The sequence below is a fragment of the Gymnogyps californianus genome, chromosome 1 (genome assembly GCF_018139145.2).
Source record: "Gymnogyps californianus isolate 813 chromosome 1, ASM1813914v2, whole genome shotgun sequence".
Classification (NCBI taxonomy): Eukaryota; Metazoa; Chordata; class Aves; order Accipitriformes; family Cathartidae; genus Gymnogyps; species Gymnogyps californianus.
In genome coordinates this window covers 138,137,696-138,157,596 of record NC_059471.1, presented here as the reverse complement: position 1 = coordinate 138,157,596, position 19,901 = coordinate 138,137,696, and the positions used below count along the sequence as shown (strand labels likewise).

The following is a 19,901-nucleotide window of genomic DNA, read 5'->3' as shown; positions in this document are numbered from 1 at the left end:
TGACATAGAAGCCAAAATCTATATTGCTGTAAACTATAAAACTGTTTTAAAAAACAGCTCATGTTGGTGATATTTGTCCTCCACCACAGGACAGATAAAAACTTAGCAAAAAAGAGAAACAAAAAAGCTGATTAATTCTAAAACTGGACATCACTTCCTCAGGTCCTGATGGCAGTTTTGAGCATGGAGGGAAATAAGAATAAAGGAGTTCAGAATTAAGTTTCTTGAGCATTTTCAGTTAAAGTCTTACTTGATTTTTTTTTTTTAATAAATGAGTCAACACATGCACAATAAAAGATCATTGTTTTCCCACAGTATCAGGTATATCACAGGGACAAATCAACAGAATACGCAGATATTGGAAAACAGCTTACATCTTCATCTTTACTCCCACTGAAGAAAAAGTTAAAAGAAGTAACTGTGGCACAAACATAAATATCTCCTCGGGATTTAAACACAGAAACTATTTATAAGATCAATAGATGTCATGTAGAACATATATTTCCAAACATCAGCTCACTGAAACTACACATATACTTCTGAGGTCACTCAGTTTATGCTTCATTTGATTTACATATAGTTTATTAGTTCACTTCCTATACTGCACTATTCTGCATTACAGTATCTCCCCATAAAATCAGCATTACTTTGTATAAATGCTATTCCACAGTACTAGCCTAGCAATTATGATGAACGCTTATGTGCTCATTCCAAACTTTCACTGTAGGTATCTCATGCACATAAGCCATGCAGGTTGAGATTCTTAGTTTTCAGATGAATAGTAACTTTCAAAGATATATTCAGTAAAATTCTACTTAACATTTTTTATGAGAGCAAGATGGTTGAATAAGGAGAAAAGAAACAAAAGAAAATAATTTGAATGGCACTTTTATGAAGTGTAAAAACTTTCTTTTTAAAATACCAAATTTGGTATGTGTACAGTCCTCTAATATCTACCTAAAAGATTACATCTAAAGAAAGCTGGACGAGAAAGTACCTGTAAAGTGGATGCTGAATTCTATTCTTTCCCTCTCATACCATGTTTGCTTTATTCCAACTCCATTGTGATAATGGTGCAGAGGCACAAAACTGACACAATGATACAAAAAGCCCACAAACCCCAGCCTCTTCGGCACTCCTGTCATAGGCTGTTAGACTGATGCAGCAGACTTCAGTGCAGCAGGCGCTAAACAACAGATTTTTAAGTTTCCTTTATGCTTAATTTTTGACCTGGATTTTTTTCTTTTTTTTTACTGACCCCTAGTTCTTTGCACACAAAATTTTAACATATAAAAACTAGAAAGCCCTGCTGAGATGCGGTTAGGAACAGGTCCCAACAATGTGCAAGTCACGGGGTGTGTCACGATTTTCATCTTGACAAGTACATCGAGCCTTAGCTCCTCTAGGGAGTGGCCCTGGGCATGAGCCTCTACAAACTTGGCCCAGGTTTCCTGTTTATAACCGAATAAGGTGTCTTTTGCTTAGTTTGCAAAACAAGCACAGAACTACCCACTGCTGATCTTTAACGTGTGCTTCACAGACACACTTCTCTTACTGCACAGCTATCTGCTCTTCTGTGGTTATTTGTCAGGCCCATGTGAGTGCAAGGCGGTGGGTACAGAAGAATTTTTTTCTCCCCAGAAATAATGACCAGTGAAAATGCAGAAAGCAAAGCAAAGTATGAGACCACAGTAGCTAAGGCAGCAAAACAGACATTCAGAATCATGGGACTGCCTGCAAAATTTCATTGGGATTCTTATTTGTCTCCTTGCCTTTAAGCACTTGTGCTAAACCCCTGTGAGCATTCAGGATTTTCTCTGTGTAAGGTCTAGACGCTGTCACGTAACCACAAATCAGACTATGGGACAATCCTCTGAGCTGGGCTTGGAGGAAAGCCCCAGATGCGGAGATGTGCAATGAACCAGTAAACTATTCTGTGCCATGTACCTGCAGCCCCAGAGTGGAAAGCTTTGCAGCAAAGCTGTCATCTGTGCACACCTAGCACTCATGGATGCTGGCCATGGGAAGACACCAGCCGCATGTTTTTGAACATCAGCATCATCCATATTTCAGAGCTGCTGCTGGTGAGTTCTGGCTACCTGCAGGTGCCTCCTGGCAGGTGAGACCTGTGTGCCAAGCTATGTGCTGGGGATGAAATGGGGAGCAGATATGACATGCTGGGGAAAACGCTGCCCAGTATGGCCGCATGCAGCAGCATACCTGCAACCTGCAGTGCAGAACTATGGCCTTTCTCCTGCTGCTGGATGTCAAACGCAGATGTCAGTGGTCAGTGATTTAGAGATCAGACTGGCAGGACAAATCTGGTACCTGGAGCTCAGTGGAAGCCTCAACACAGTCCCAGAAATGAACAAGACTCAGGCCAGGCTAGGGGGGAACATGAGGCGAGGTTTCAAGAGTCCAGCTCAACATGTGTGAGACTTGAGAGACGTCTCCTTAGTCCAGACCAAAGGACAATCAACAAAGGAGCAAAGATTTATTTGCTCTGGAAAACAACAGGCTTTTTTTGGCTAAATAAATTTCAACAGATCAATAGTAATCCCCTCTCAACTTTATCTTCAAGAGATTAAATTGTATCCCTCAGTTTCCTTCCTTTCTTCTTACTCTCCCCTCCTCCCCCCATTAATCTTAACTTGCTGCCTAGCATCCTTCACATCTTTGTGCTGAGGCTGTGTGCAGCTAGGAGGTGCATGTACGCCGTTACAATGAAGAAATGAAAAAGAAGCATAAATGTAGGCTGATATATTAAAAGGTGCAATACAAGATATATTTTGTTCATTGCTGAATCCAACTTGGTCCACTCTGCCTGCTTATTCTAGTTAAATGCACATGTCAACATATAAAAAGTTATTTCAGACTGCAGCATTTCATTACCCGAGCCAAGCCAAATGAACACAGGAATAGCAACAGTATACACGCCAAGGAAAATGAACTTTTTTTTCCTCCTACTGTGACATTTTTGGAGGCAGCCAATTATACATTAAAAAAATCATGAATGAGCAGTGTAATTTTGGAGCCATAACTTAAAGTGAAGTATTCCTTTAAATATGAAATTAATATAATCATGACATTTTAACAGTTTTTCATGGTTCTGCATTCTTCTACAAGGACTCATTCTAAGTAAACCTATATGCTATATAAAAAGACCACAATAATCTTTTCCCACTAGTAAAATTGCTACTCTTACGAGTGTTACATATATAGGAGTTTTTACACACATAAACAGAATGTGGTCACTTGTGGGATCTATAGATTACATTGGGGGCATATTAAGGGAGTAATGCGTGCGCCAAATTTGTTGGCGTGTTTTACAGTGTCTAGATTTTTCTATCCTGTGCTATTTTGTACATTTCCTGCCCCGATATAAATGACCTCATTAACAAGAAATTCTAATAAGTATACATAGTTTTTTTTAATTTCAAAATCTGAACTTTGCTGGCTACAGCTTACTTCTGTTTTGTGACCTCCCTCTGTATGTATACCCGGGGGGGGGGGGGGGGGGGGGGGAGGGGGGGGGGAGCGGGGAGAAACAAAGTTCTGCTCACACAAGGGAGTTTTCTGCTGAATGACATAACTGGTACTCCCGTCAGTCCAAGCTATGGTCAGCCTGCCTAACCATGTAGCAAAATTAAGTAAATGCAGAAAATATATTTTGGGGATTGAAAATTACCTTCCAAATACAGGCAGTTTATTTTTGCCTCCCAAACCAAAGAAGGAAATCACACAGCAGCATATGGAGTACTCTATTCCCTATGTATTAAAGCTGTGTTAGCTTTATAGCAGTTCCTGTCACCATTCAGTATCTTACCCCCCAAGCAGTTATGTTTTACCACAGGATCAGAAGTCTATTTTTGCAATCCCAACTCAGGATAAAACTTCATCGGGACTCTAGGATCTGACCCCCTTGCACTGATCCCTACAGTAACAGTTACCCTGTAGCTGGGGCTGGAAATAAATGTTGCTCGCAACATCGGAAACACTGTTTTGTTTTGATTTTTTTTCCTCTGGATAGCAAGTTCAGAATGTGCTACAGAAGGACAGCTGAGAGTACCTAGCAAAAGCTCCAGTCAGAAATTATAACAATCTTCAGTATTCATAGAGTGCTGAAAGTGCTTTTCAGACTCTAAAAAATGGAGGCTGAAATGCATAAAATGTAAAAGATAGCCAGAAAAAAAGAAGATGTAGATGCAAAAATACAAAATATAAATCAGAGCTATATATATATGTATACACATCCGTACAACTGCACACCCAGTTAACATACACAATACACCAAAAAAATGTTGACTAAGGTAGAGTCATGCAAGGCTGCAGGACCAGGCTCAAACAAAATCTGGCCTGAAGCATGATTTGGAGGTCAGGCTCCAAAATTCTGTAAGAAAATCTAATTTGTTTGCAGTTTCTACATCCAGCAAGAGTGACTCCATGTTTCACCTCCATCCTTCTCTGTCAAACTACCATTTCCCCAACCTCACGTTCCTGCCCGGACCTCATCTTCCAGCCATCTCCCCAGCCTCCCAGCTGCCTTCCCCCCACACTGGACGCATGCTGTTACCCTGAGGCAGTTGCCCACTAATTTAATGATGAGGGTGAATGGACAGGTCAGAGCTAAGGGGGGCCCAGAAATGCATATCCTCAGGGCATTACTGTGGTCTTGCCTACCTAGCCATTCATTTCTGAAGATGGATATCCCATTTATATGGTAATTATAAATTTGGCTTTATGGTGAGCATACTCTTTGGATATAGTCCTTCTGCCCTTCAAAAAATGGTTTCTAACTGGCTTGCCCAGACTAATTTCAGGTATGTGTGGTGGTGCTGGGAAAAGACAGCTGTGCTTCAGTTTCTGGGTACTCATCAAGGACCATCCTCCTTCTATGGTACTACAGATTTTTGAAACAAGACCAGAGAAAACAGCTATTTCTTCTGTTTGATTGCAAATACTGAGTCAAACTGAACACTGCACAAAGATGTTAATGCTCTTTGTATGGCACCCACTCAATCTTACTATAGGTTACAGGTTTAGCCTTTTACAGGCGAAAAGACTTGCTGCTTGTGGCTTTAGAAACTCTCCAGATACATACAGCGACAAGTTGTGCAAAGCATGTAAAGGCTGCAGCTGCTAAGCACCTTGAAAGTCAGTAACAAAACTGACATTAATAAGCAGCTCATGGCAAGGCAGAGTAGGAAATTTAAAGACGGTTGATGTGTTCTGAGTTGCTACGAAAGAACATGGGCTTCTGCTGCCTCCTAGGGTATGTCCTCATGGCAGTGTCTGCTGCTTGGGAGATACCTGAACTCAGGTTAAACTTCCTAGCTGCAGTGCAGCTGGCAATGTACTTACAGTGGCAGAGGCCAGGGTGCTCTAGTTTTGAGCATTTACTTGGCCTTCCAGCTGGCTTTTCTGCCTCCCTTGGACGGTGTGTAGCAATATAAATCAGTGTCTGCTAGAGCTATTTACAATCAGTACAACTAGACTGTCTTAAAAAGCCTAACATTTTAAATACACGCCATACATTTTATGTTCATCCTATTTCTTTGTTGAGTTTTGAGGCTTCAGGGTGTCTGCTTTTCATGTGTATCTCCACAGCGAGGGCTAGAAATGAGCAATTTTAAGAATTCTCACATAATTGCATGTCTTCAGATACCGAAGCCTTAAGAAACACGCAGAGTAGTAGGAAACTTGTGATATTACCGCAGAGCTGATAGCTTGCAATCTTTACTCCTGAAGAGGCAGGAAAGCTGTGTGAGCCAGATCCTGAATCCAGATGGAGATCTGATCAGACATTTAACCTGACCTGGCAGCAACAGCATGGCTCTGTACTAGTCCACATTTTAAATGACACTGTTTTGGCCACTTTCCGTTCCTGTTAAACTTGCTTTACATGCCATTGATGTATGCTTCACTTCTTGAAGAAAACAGTTCTTTTTATGTCAGTTATAGCCTCCTTTTTTTGTTAGTATTTTTCGAACGAGAAAATATGACAGAATTTTCAGTACATCTAGTTGTCAGGTTTTGAAAACACCGAGGCCCAAGACACTGCCATGTTCCATATGTGCACTTTAACGGTGGGCTGCAGGTCTCAGAAACAAACACAGACCTGCCAATTTGGTACTTAATGATGACCCTTAAACAGGAGCAAAGCCTGTCAGCACATTTTTAGTGATTATTTCTTCATCTACAAGCTACAGGATATTACTAGAGAAGTATGCTAGACCCACAGCAGAGATGGTGCGGTGCTGCAGTGTAAACAACCTCCTGAGGTCCCCTCCAAGCTGAATTACCCTGTGATCCCAAGATATTTTATGGCACCACAACCATAGAATTGAGAATGTTGGCTATAGCCTGATGTGACAGCAGATAGTTTACTTCACGGGCAGAGACAGGCATTTTAAGTTCAAAGAAAGATTAAAGAAGAGATGTTTAGGATCGCTTAGTCCACAGAAGGGTATTGGACTCTTAAGAAAGCAGTATTTGAGGCTATGAGGAATATCTCTAGATGTTGCGTGACATACTTCTAGATAAGGTATTTATACGTCTCCCTGTATGATAGTATCTCAGTACCTTATAGTAACTGAAGTAGCGAAGTATTGTTTTATAGAGGGGGAGACTATGTCTTGTTTGCTTTTGGGCTGAGGTTCTCTGGCAGAGCACCCTGGATTTCTGAAGCTGGAGCTCAGTGTGTGAGCCAACAGACCGTGCTTCCTTTCTTTCAGTCTATTCACAGTCATGACCATTCCACACAAAGCCATTTTAACCTGCAGAAAAACACTTGCTGATAAAGAAAAAAGCACAGTTCTTCAACTACAAGACCATGAATAAATCCCTAGATAAACTGCTTAGTGGTTTAGTATTATTTAATTGTATTCTGACATTGCATAAAAATACACTCGAGGATCAAGCTTGTAATAAACTAAGCACTGTACCTACATGATCAGAAGAGATCTGAGGTACTCTACGCCACTTCACCTCCTCAGACTCAGAACCCAGTCCCCTTGTTCTCGTCTCGAAGGACTGCAGTGTGTAACAGACACATTGACTAACGTGTTTTACTAAAACACCCCAGAACACATCACTGAAATCAAAACCAAACTTCTAAACAAGAAAAATATGAATATAATTTATCAACATTATTTACTAGTAGGAAAAGTAATTATGTTGTAGAAGTGAGTATGTATTACTGATCTGCTCACTATTTTCCTGCTACACAAAATTTAAAGCTATGTGTTGCAAATAACAACCTAGTGGTAAGTATAGGGAGAAAAGAGTTTCTCAGTTTGTTGACATTTTATCTCTCTCTCCCTTACCTCATAAGCCTTTATATGAAGTCCTTTATACGAATTAACCGTCGAGTGAAAATTTTCTTCCCTTGATACAGCCAACATGTCAGGGCAGGTTGCCACAGTACTCCACTGTATCTTGGTGCGTTTTTTCGTTTGGTTTTTTTTCTTTTCTTTTCTTTTCTTTTACAGAGCTGTGTCATCCTGTAACTTGCCTTGTACAGCAGTATTCTTCATACTGCTTATTATATATAATCCATTGCAAATACCCAGAGACTAGTTATAGCAATTTAGACTCAATCTATTCTTCTAGTCCATCCCTTAGCATCTGATACTGGCCATCAGCAGCAACAGAATAGCTCCAGGACTAAACAGATGTTTGCTCTGACTCAGCATCACAGTTCTTGCATGAAACATAAACCCAACTGCTATTCTGGTAACCATTTGAATCATGTAAATCTGGGGTTTTCCAGTGTACTTCCCCGGATCAAGAGGAATTAGAGGTCAATATTACACAGCATTCAAATAATATTAAAACTGCCCTTTAAATTACTGATCTGAAAAATGTGGTAGGTGAAACAACCACAGCAATTCTGAAGTCAGGAGTACTAGAGGAAAATTACTCTTTTTCCTATAAGAAAATTTCTCTGTGTTCTCTGTGAATTCTTCATGATGCAGGAATGTCTTTCATTCAAAACCAGAATGAAATAATAACAATTTTAAACAAATGAATTAGAAACAAATCAGTTCAACTGAAATGCTGAGAAAAATCAGACTATTTCACCCCAATTCTGATTTTCAGAAAGTCGCTCTGAAGTGGAAAATTGGAAACACTTTCTTTCAGTATATGATTTAAAATACAGTTCAATAGAATGTGACACCTTTTCAAAAAATGTTCCATTGGAAACAAATTGTCATTTTCAGATGGAGAAATATTCCAAAGGAAAATTCTCAACTTGTCTGTAGAGAGGGCATCACTTGCAGCATACAGCCATAACCAACTAAGAACAGCTACAAAATCTATTTTTGAAAATAGCTTTCTAAATTAAATTAACATTGGCAACAATTGGAGGTCATAAAAGCTGTTCAAATAAAATTTATTTCCACTAGAAAATAACAATTTTTAAAAAGCTGTCAACAAGAAAAGACAGGTTTAATGAATTTATAATTTTTTTTTTTTTAATTTGAACAGGATAGAAGAATTGTTGCAATACTCCATTTTTACATTTTAAATAAAGGCATTTTGTTTTGGGGACCAGGATGACCGATCATTTAGAACTCCAAGTTAATTTGGAATAACCTATTAAAAATTAAAAAAAGATAGAAGCAAAATACTTATAGCTGACCTGATTTCTGTTATTCTTTGGAAGTTCAGGTCAAAGCTCTTTGTGGGAGGATTTGACTTTTTATCAAAAAAAATTGTCAAGATCTCCAAAATACTCTTAAGGTAAAAATATTTTTTTTCACCCAGCGATAGTAAATATATTGCTTCATTGCTTCACAAGCAACAGAACTAACAGAGCTTTGTTTCCTATACATTTGTGGCCGGACTCTCTGGCACCTGAGAAGAGCCACGCTCACACTGCGGTCTTTTCTTCTGGGAGCAGGGGAATTAACAGAGTGTCTGCCCTCTACCCAGGCACTTATTTTCTCTAAAACTTACAGGAAATCAACATATCTAAGCTCATGACCCCTTTCCCAATTTCAGTTAAAACCAGTTGTGATGCTGGGAAGGTTTTGGTGGAGAACAGGAAGAGGTGGACAGGGTCCCTCAACCACAGCCTTTGTGGTCAACACTGCTATTTCCAGGACCTTTTCCCTGCAGGTTAAACAGCCCAGGCACATCGATATGGATTAGATTTCCAATACTGTAACAGCCCGTGAATGATTCCCTTCCCCAAAGGCTCCGTTATTTACCAGCAGCCCTAAATCATGTTGCTGTTGCTATCTTCCTTGGTATTCACAGTTAATCTGTGTGCTCTCCTCAAGGAGCATTAGTGTAGAGTAGTACATCTTCTGCAAAACACTCTTCTTGTTTTTTATTAAATGTAAGGTAGCTGCAAACTGATTTCAGGCTGCTATGCAGCATATGGTTGTGAGCCCCTGCCTCCCCCCACCCCAGCATGCTCCAAGGTGTCACGGGCAGCATTTGCTGGGTGGTTTTGGTTCCACCAGAGGAGTTTCAGCCAAGAGAACAGAAAAGCAACTAGATTGCACCAATTGCCTAATCACAGCAATCCTTGAGACTGCTATAAATGAGATCGAACTATTCAAGCTGGATCCTAATCAACAGTCAGTGCAATCACTGGGGAGCAGACAGTGCCATCTGCATGCTCATTTATTGGGCTTTGGAATTATTTAACATTTGATTTACGGTGGTGAATTGCGTTTTGGCAAATGTTCACTATGCAAAACTCTTTGCTCCCTCACCCATTAAAAATCAGGGCCTGATCCATGTGAAAGCCTCCTGCTGAGTTCACTATGTTTTGGATCAGGCCTCTGGGTTTCAAGAATGGCAGATAATATTCCATTTCTGTCCAATTTTCTTGCTCAAATTTAGAAGAAGCTCAAGTGTTTTCCATCAACATTTTTATGTTTACTTTTGGGAGAATCTTCACAGTGGGTCAGGTTACTGTGATATAGAAAGGATGACCCACACTGACATAAATTTTCCAAAAAATCTCAGCCTGAGGCAGACATCTGCCTTGGAGAATTTCAGCCCAGATGGCTAAAGTTTGGCAAAGATGTAAGCAACCGAAAATAGAGCTCTATAATGGAAAGTGGTGTACAACCTTAATAATAGGAGGGTGCTACCAAGTACCACATATGATAAGGCTCCATAACAAGAACCATAAGAGAAGAATTCAGGCAGGATTCTTTCACATATGCTTCAGAATATATGATCTATCTATTCTTTCCTTTTGCTTGAAAGGCGTATCAGAGTTAGGTCTTATTTTTGCCTGATCCTTCAGACATTACCATCACAACCAGGCAGCTCAAAACCAGCCTTTCCCTCTCAACCATATTAAACAAGGTTTATCTGAGAAGCATAAAACCGTCCCAGAGAGTCAAAAGAAGTCCAGGCTCTCTGCATTAAGTCAACTAGCAAAGTAGAAAAGCTGTGTGGCTGAGATCTAAGCTGTTAAATCAGCATTACTTGGTTTTCAGATTAAAAACCTGTCTTGATGTTCTAGTACAAGAATGCATGCACAATGTCAGGTCTAAGGTACCTTATATCCCCAGCATACCACAAAAATTCACTTAGACATAATAGATGAAAAATATGATTTCACTCAGATTAATTCTGAACTCTTTGAGTCCCCATTTCTGCTTTCACCTCATCTCTGTCAATTCACTTCTGTCGAGCAGGATGTGAAGACATGAGCTGGAATCTTGTTTAAAGCCATGTAAGAAATTTGCTGCAATTTACACCTGCGTAAATCCTGAGTAACTCCACTGGCATGAACGGAAGCACAATTTGGCTTGAAGCATCAGGCGTTTTTTTTTAATTAGGCAACAGCTTAAAAATAAAAATCTAATGACTTCATGGGTATGGTGCAAAATCAATGGATTTGTGCTGGAGTGGTCTGGAGTAAATGAGATCAGGCTTTGACTGTGTTTATTGGCATCCCATTCCAAATACACATTCATAGCATCTCTCCCTGTGAACCTCCTGTCCATCTCCTTGAACTGAACATGGCATGCTCCAAGAACACATACAACAAGCAATACACCTTCTTCACAAGAGATATACTAGTAACTGCAAGTCACATTAGCTATGTTAATTATTGACTTACACACATTTGTGTTGAGAAGAGATACTCCGAAAATCAGCAGTGTTCATGCATGTTTGCAAAACATAGAGGGCCAGGATGAAACGTATTTTCTATTTACAGGAAGGAATGGCAGTGCAACTTGGATAGCTACTTTTAAGAGCTATCAGCCTGTTTTAGTAGCTAAGAAATTCCACATAACGCCCATATGCAAAAAGCCTTCTGAAAAGCTTTATATTATGGAATGACTCAATCTTTAATGAACTGGGGGCAAACAACCCACAAACACCTTAGTGCCAAAATATGTTATTGTTAACAAATGCATTTGTTGGGTTTATTTCAGACACATTCTTGAAACCTCAAAAATGTAGCATGTTCATTTTGCAACTGACTCATTGTGCACCAATTTTCAGCTTTTTCCCTTGTTTTTTTTTTAATGCAGTTCAGTTATGCCCATCACCCCACCCACAAATTAGGGGTTTATAATGGAAATTCTGACAGGGCCTTCACTATGGTGGTGCTTGCAGGCACTGTCATGATAAATAATTTACTATTTAATGACTCCTGATGTAATCACAGCAGGAGTCAGATTCACTAACATCCATCTCTCCTTTGTTATCCAGTAGGAATAAGATGGTAGGAAAATACCACTCTTCTCTGAGCCCATCTTTTTAGCTCCCAACTTTAAAACGAGTGTTTAAATTGGTAAAGAGAAAGTTTACCACCACAATCCAACCTCTACATTTGTTTATGTTGGACGACACTTTTGTTCTGGCTCGCATTACGCAGATGGATAAAGCTCAGAAGGGTTCTGCTTTACTGCCCTGTTTTCTCTTAGTGTTTCTGCATTTTTTAAATGCTACCAAATGGTTGCTTTTGGCTCCCAGCATTATCACATGTTGTCTACAAGTATGGAAATAGTTATGGTAATATGGACGTAAATCATAACTGTAAATACCACATAAAGAAGACTGCCATATAATTATAAAAATACCTAATAGATTTCTTTTTCAAAGACAACACAGCTGTCCCGTCTAACCTTTCATTTATAGATTCTTTTCTCTCCTGTTTTTATTTATAGGTTGCTGTGCAGTTTGACATAGCACACCACGATTTTTGTTTCTAATTTTGAAAAGAAAAAAAAAGAAAGAATACTCATTTCATCATAAAGAAGCATTAGTTTACAATTTTGAAAAGAAACTAACGCCAGCTCTGGAACATCATCTTGGAACCAATCTCCCTCTTAATACATTTCAAAAGAATCTGTCAATGGCTACATACCGCAATTTAAAATTAAACCCTGCCATCGAACTAAGGAAAGGGTCGGCCAAATGGCACACATCACGTGTTGGGAAAGAAGCCCCATTCTTTCTCTAAACATCTCAGTGTTTTTATGAAAAGAACCACACTAGGTTATTATGCTGACCACAACAAAATAAGATTTTTATACCCTCCGCAGGGAAAAACAGGTTGAAAAGTGTTACGGGTAAACTTACACTATGCAACATGCCATGTTAATGAAAGGAGTAAAGCCTTACACAGCACTGATGTTGCGAAAAAGGGTTTTACATATTGTCTGGAAACTGCCACCATACATTTTATCCCTTTCTTTTTCTGCTTAAAAGCAAAGTGATACAAGTGTATTTCAACTCTGCTTTATGCTGGACTCTCATGGTGCTTCATCCTACACAAACTTGTTCTTACCTCTTCCTTGTTACCTTAAACTTACATACGGAGCCCGGATGGTCACAAAAGAGAGGCTGTAGACAATGCTGCTCGTGCCACATGAATGGAAGGTTGTTATCTTTGAACCTTTGAAACATTTTTCCTCAAAGCTTTTATCTATCACTAAGCAACCACTTCAGAGATCTGTGCCTATGCCCTTCTACACAGCAAATCCCACATTTTAGCTCAAATAGTAGCAAACCTCTCAAGGGAATGAAGTTCATCTTAACCATCAGAAATGTACGCTTCTCCCTCTCTCAAAATTTATAAAAAGAGTAATTATGGCTTTATGCAGAACAACGCACAGCTCTGAATGGGTAAATTACATTCTGACTCCCTTTTGGAGAAAAAACTAGAACAAATGAACTGGAAAATGCGGGTGGGAAAGATCAGTCTGGGCTAGAGGTGTACTAATAGCTTATTGATGCAGATTTTCAAGCAGATGAAATGTTCAAATCCACACTGCATTTTTATCAGTCTACACCAACTGGCCTTTGTTCAAAAATGTGTCATTTTATCAGATGTGTCACTTGGTTGGGAGGCTGCCATGACTATACTGGGTGACTGAATGTTAAAATAATTTCTCCAGGGGGAAGAGGCTGATCCCAAAGGTTTTCTAGTTCCAAGGGGGAGATCATTTTTCACCACCAGCTGGAGCCTGATGTCAGACATGCCCTTGCTTCATTTATTCTCCTCAGAGGTTGAAACCCAGCTTGTCCTTCCTGACTCCCATATTGTTTCACATTTGGGCACACAGCAGCTACTACACAGTGAACTATTAAAGCAGAAGAGCTCATGAAACATGGGAAAATAGTTTAGGGGAAGCTGTTTGACAGCAGGATGCGGTCATTTCTATTGTCCCATTAAAACAGAGATATCTGGGAAGCTTAACTTTGTTTTCACTATGTAAACGTATGTGTTTTAGCATATGTGCCCAAAAGATGCAAATACAACACCCCCCCCCAACAAACTCACACCACCAAAACCCCGAACAAACTAACACAACAAATGTTTGCCCTTTTTGTGCACTGTGTCTACTTTCTTAGCAGGAATGTGGGAATGAAGCCCTGTACACCTAAAAGAAGGTTAATTTGTACTGAAAGAACAAATGCCCTGGGTCCCATCAGACTCTAGCATTTTATTTTACATTTGTAGTTTGGTCTGAGAACAAAAAGGAAGCTGCAATGACTGACTGTCTTCTATAGAGTCATCTTATGAAGATATCTTGACATATTTTTATTCCCTTCTATTTGTTTTCTCCAGAACAATAAGTAGAGAGATAGAAATCACCAGTTCCCATACAATATGCAGTCAGTTAAAGCACTACAGTTTAATTCTTCAAACAAAATAGCAGCTAGGTCTTGCCCACACTAATGGTTTGAGCTTGCGCCAACTATATTTAGATCATGCTTAAATGACGTTAAGATGGCTATACCATTGGGTTTTTTTAACTTGCATGACTGTTGTTCTGAGAACGTTGTTGTGAATCCCTGCTAAAGACTAGTTACCACATGCTTACAATAGACATTTAACATGAGAAGACGAAACCATGTGGCTTCATCATCTCTAAGCACTTACACGGAGGCAGTATTAATGAAAATGATAACCTTTTTGAATCAGGTAGAGTTCAGTTTTCTAGCAGGTTTAAGCTGTAAAGGCAGATGATAAGCAGATACCTGCAACAGAGATCAGTCACTGCAGTATTCACTGCATACACTGGCATCTCCTGTAATGTTCCTCTTCTCACACCAAGATACCTCTGCAGTACTCTAATTAAGGCTTTGAAATAAAAAGTTATCAAATCCACAGCATATTGTGCTAAAGCTGGACCAATGCCAGACACATTAACAACTTTCTGACCTCTCTTCTTCATAAATATGGAGCAGTCAGGAGACTATGAACAACTGCTTCCAGAAGTATTTACAATAGTAGCAATATTTCCCACACAAAGTAATCGAACTGTTGTCACAGATACTTTTATTGCTAAATTTTCAAATCTGTATTGTGGGTTTCTCTATATATGCATATTCAAGAAATCTGCATGAACTAGTGGTATGAATTTACAGAATATACAGAGGCTAGAGAGCAATATATCTCTTTTGCAGTGAATTAAGGTAATCTGAACGAAAGCCGTTTTCACTTCAAATGAGTGTGTCTGCACAAGGGACTAATCCACTCTAAAAGTTAACTGAGATAATTTGTCTTTGTCTGTGAAGCTCATTCTCTGACACTGTCCAGGAAAGCTAAAAGTCAAAGAAAATCTGTCCTTTGACATCACAGCGTCACATATTTCCAATGTTGTCCTAGCAATGATCATTAGATATTAGGCAAGAGAGGGACTAATTGTATTATTTGTTTCATTTCAATTCCTGCTTTTTGGCAAGATGCACAGTTCTTCTTAAGAATAATGAAAAGTTTCCTTCCTCTTTCCTTCTCACTCCGCTTCCCCAGAAAAAAATGAAAAGAAAATTTGCATGACAAGTTTGGGTAAGACAAGGATACAAATAGGCAATGGATATGTTAAATTCAGATGGACTTTTGTCTTGGCTGTTACATCATACCAGATACCAAAGCTACTGTGCTGCTACTGTCCACAGAAAGCACACTGTTCGAGGGACACCAGTTTTTACGGGTAGGTAAGAGAGCTCACCAAAAAACTATTAGAGAAATAGATTCCTAGTTTTAAGCAAACTTGTATTTTTGTTATCACTTGAGTGGGAAAATCTCTTGAGGATGTTTGGAATAGGTCTAAAACAATAGAGCCTCACTGAGCTTTGGCCTTCAAGCATACTTCTAAGTAACTCTAATTAATAACAAAGATGAACATATTCTTGGAGAGAAGACAGTGGGGGAGGGGCAGAACTGATGCAAAGATAACTGCACAGGGGAAAAAATGCAGTAAACATTAAAGAACCTCAAGATTATTAACTGAGATATCAACTGTTGCTATTTGCAAAGACTCCTGATACTAGCCTTTCTGTTTAACTCACTAATTCTTGTATGACAAACACCTTGTCAGTTCACAGTACTTATCTACAAGATGTGTGATTTGGCTTCAACATGAAAGTAGTCTCTTTTAAAATCAAGAACCAAATTTGTATGGCAGGTAAATGGTTAATGCTGAACAACATGCACATGATACTTCATCAACTCCCTTACAAAAATCAGGATATTATTCTTTATTATAGTGCCCTGTAATTCTAAAGTAAATCATGCCAAGATACTATCTTGCACGTCTGTAGATCAGATATCATTACTCAGGGAAAAAAAAAAAGCTTTCATGCACTTACCTTATCCTCTAGCCGGATCAGTCTGGCTCCTACAGTGTAGTATCCTTTGTCTACCCCTTTTTCTAAATAAAGAAGAATAAAAATGGGACATTCATTAGGTGGAGAATAAACTCAAACTAAGAATTATATCTATAGTATTTAAAGCAAAAAAGAAGCTGGTAATAGTAGGGTAGTATAAATAACATGAACATAACAAGAAAGAATTTCTTCATGGTGTACGGAAGTGAAAGAGGGTAGTTGGTGAGAAGAGAATTAATTTGTCTAACTAACATGGTTAATTTAGTCTAAAGGGCAACCTGGACCTTGGTAGAGGTAGTCTGTGGACATGAAGGACTACAGATAGTGTCTGAGGTAACTTGATTCCTTGTTTAATTATCTCAATTAACTGCATGTAGTTAGATGGAATAGGCATGCTCCCTAGGCATATCCCCCATTTTGAATATCATTGACATGAGCAATGTACACTTTCTATACATAAAGAAATCACAATAGTTTTCAACTGAGGTTGTAGATGTAGGAGGCAGCACTACCAGGGGTTCCAGGGCTGCAGTGGCAGAGATCTTTCTCCTCTCTGCAAATGAGTGACACTGGGAAAAGCCCTTGCATCTCCATCCTCATTTTCCCTCCTAGCCTTTATAAGACCTGGTTATTAAAGCCCAGTTATGCAATTTGTTTCACTTGCACACTGCAAATGGTGGGACTGGGAGCCAAGATTGAAAAACATGTAAAATGGGGTCTATTCTTTGTGTTTACATGGCCAATCACAAAGGAATGCCATAGTTTGGGGGTGTTATTTCTCAGGGAATGAAGCACAAAACCACATATATTCTGAGCTGGGAGAAAATATTCACAAGAAAAAAACCACCCCCCAATACTAAAGTAACTTAGAAGCCTATGTCAATGGAAGTTGGACACATTTTTCTCTACTAAACTGTATTTCCAATACTGGGCTGGAGTAATTACTCCTTGTTTGTTCCATAAATTACTTCACTTTTATGAGTGGCTGAGCTTTGGTTTTTAAAGCTATTTAAGTCCACTTTGCTTAGGGCATGAGCACAATGTGAAGGGCTTACTGGAAGGCAGGCTAAGATGTGAATTTACAGTGCATCAGTGTCCACCGTAACTGCCTCTATGTGTGCTCATTCTGCAGGGAACTCACATTCTTGCATTTCTCGGTGAATGGTACTTGCTTTACCATTACCATTACCAGTGTGTATGTTTGCTAGTGTGATATGTTTAGTGATATATTTGCAGCAAAAGTTCATCTCGAGGTAACTTGTACTGTATGCGTCACAACCTTAGAAGAAGACTTTAGCAAAAAGCAGTGCTGGCAAGAGTACTCTCCTTGCTTTCCTTCTTCTCTACAGACCACCTAGAATATTAAAAAGGTCATGGACCCTTGGCAGCTCTGTGCAGGCATTAGAAAGGAGAAGTGTTTCATCAGAGAACCCGCAGGAATAAATACCATAAGAAGAGAAAATTCAAAGATTGTTCAAGGACACTGTGCGGGGACAGAAAATAAATGACAGCTTGGCTCATACATGTGTGCTGTTCATCATTCATTAGTTCACAACCACAGAAATCTCTTAAAATGTAAGTGGCTGAGGCTCAAGTTTATCTATGTATTCATCTCTGCCTAAAATGAAATAATTTACTCTGCAGTCTACTTTCTAGTTAGTAAATATGTAGACACTTATCATCCTTCAAAGTATATACCAGAAAAAAACATGCCTTTAAGGATTTCTAAATTGGGATGTGATTTGAACAGCAGTGGGTAGGTAGTGTTTTTGTTTAGGTCTAAAACCAAAAAGCCCCCTAAACCTGAAGAAATATTCCAATAAGGTGTTGGGTTTTTTTAAATAATAATAATTTCCTCACCAGCTCTAATTACATCCTTCATATAATCACCAAGACATACCAAAACAACCAAACCAAGTTAATAATGTTTCCTATTTTAGTTATTCTCGAATGTGGTGTGGAACAGAAAACAAGAAAATAGGAAACATAAGCAGTAAGAAGCTATTTTGTAGCATGTGGCAGTCCTATCAGATGAATCGAAAAGAATGATATACATGCACGTAGCTGTGTCATGTCCACCCCTTTATTGGCATACAGGCTGTATAAGTCACAAAAGACTGCAGTCTTTCCCATTTCTTATTAGCCTTCATTTAAATCAGCATTCAGTTCTAATTTACAAGCATTTTCCTCTAATAAAGACCACCTTTAAAAGTAAATGGGGTGTGTATACAATGGTGCAATAGCGTATACAAATGTGTAAGAGGGGTGGGCAGAAGTTCAGATAACTTTGCTCTAGTACAGTTGATTTCTATCGCATGTTTATCCTTTCTCTCTCGACTCTTTTCAAGATATATGATTTTAGACTTCCTACATTAGATTATTTGCTTTTACATCATTGAAAAGATTGCATGGCTATCTATAAATCTGAAATGTCTTAATTTTTACATTCTTGGCTTTGTAATCCAAAATAACTTTCTTTTAGTATTGAGTTTTGTCTGTTCTTTGTGTTGATCTGCAATAAAACAGATAGACCAGCTAAGCAATCCAGTAACTGTGTACATATATGTGAAAGGCACAGACACAAAGGAAACATGCATGATCATCATGAAAGGAGGCACAATTATTTATAACTGGATGAAAATACATATGGACAAATTTTAGCTCAGAATTAAAAAAAAATCTTGAAACAAGCTTGTATCACATGGCTGGTATGATACAAACCCATCATTTTATATACTTAGACTTGAATCAGATAAAACACTAATATATAAGCAATAGGCATTATACTTCAGGAGACTGAATAGTTCTTGGGTCATCTAGTCCATTTCTCATCTTTATTAATATATAAATTTCTTCCCTGAAAGTCTACGCCTTCCTGAGTATACATACCATACTACTTTCACAACAACATGATCCTGTATTTATTTCCTAGTATTTTCACAAAGATGTCCCATCTCTTTTTCTAGTGAACAGCAAGAGATGCCCCTTGTAAAAAAAATTAAAAATTTTTAGGTATTCCCCACACCAGTTGAGAAAACAAGAAAGGCCATCCCCAACTTCTTCCCCAAATGGAAGCACATGATATAAATGACATATTACTTGTTATTCAAGTTTGTTTTCTTTTACAAAAACCAGCAATTACCATCTGAAACAAGTAAGAGGAAAAGAGCAAATCAAATGAGGGAAAGCACCATAATCTTAATTTTTTACTCAATCAGTGTGCTCCATCTCATCAGAATATACCAAACTTTTAAGAAAATATTTTTTTTTCTTTGGTTAGAAAAAATACTTATGGGGAGCATTAGGACAGTGAACGAATTGCAGAGAGATGGTCTGAAAATGATAAAAGCTGGAAACGATCCACTCTGCTTTTACAGAGTAAAAGTCCTTCCATGATTTTTACTTTTATGGTGTGTACAGCTAGAAGGGAGCTAACTCAAAAATTTTAAAATTTATCTGAAAGCCATAAATTTTTTTAAGCAGAAAATGAGGAATTTGAACATTGTGACACCCAGGATACTCCAGATTGCTAAAGACATCTCAAACCTCAGCAAATTATATCAAGTTCAGTACTGGGACTACAGAAAGCAGGATAGCAGAAGAGATACCACTAACTTCTTTTGTCTAACTCAATGCAACTACAGCCTTCTGGATCTGTATTTGTTCCAGTTCTGTAAAAGCTCTATGTAGGGAAAACTGTGATGAGCTTATGGCAGGATCTAGATTCTTAGGTTTATAAACCAGGTGTGCTTCTGAAAACGCAAGTCAGGATTGCCCTTTTAAACCCTGGATCCATA

At 38.7% G+C, this 19,901-nt stretch overlaps 1 protein-coding gene across 1 annotated transcript in view; it reads right to left on the bottom strand.

Annotated features, from left to right (window-relative positions):
- LOC127026228 (potassium voltage-gated channel subfamily KQT member 1-like) overlaps window positions 1-19,901 on the bottom strand; it is a 517,151-nt gene that overhangs the window by 192,174 nt on the left and 305,076 nt on the right. Inside the window, exon 17 of the mRNA XM_050911412.1 lies at window positions 16,087-16,148. Coding sequence (XP_050767369.1) covers window positions 16,087-16,148 — 62 coding nt within the window. The remainder of the gene's footprint in view (window positions 1-16,086; window positions 16,149-19,901) is intronic.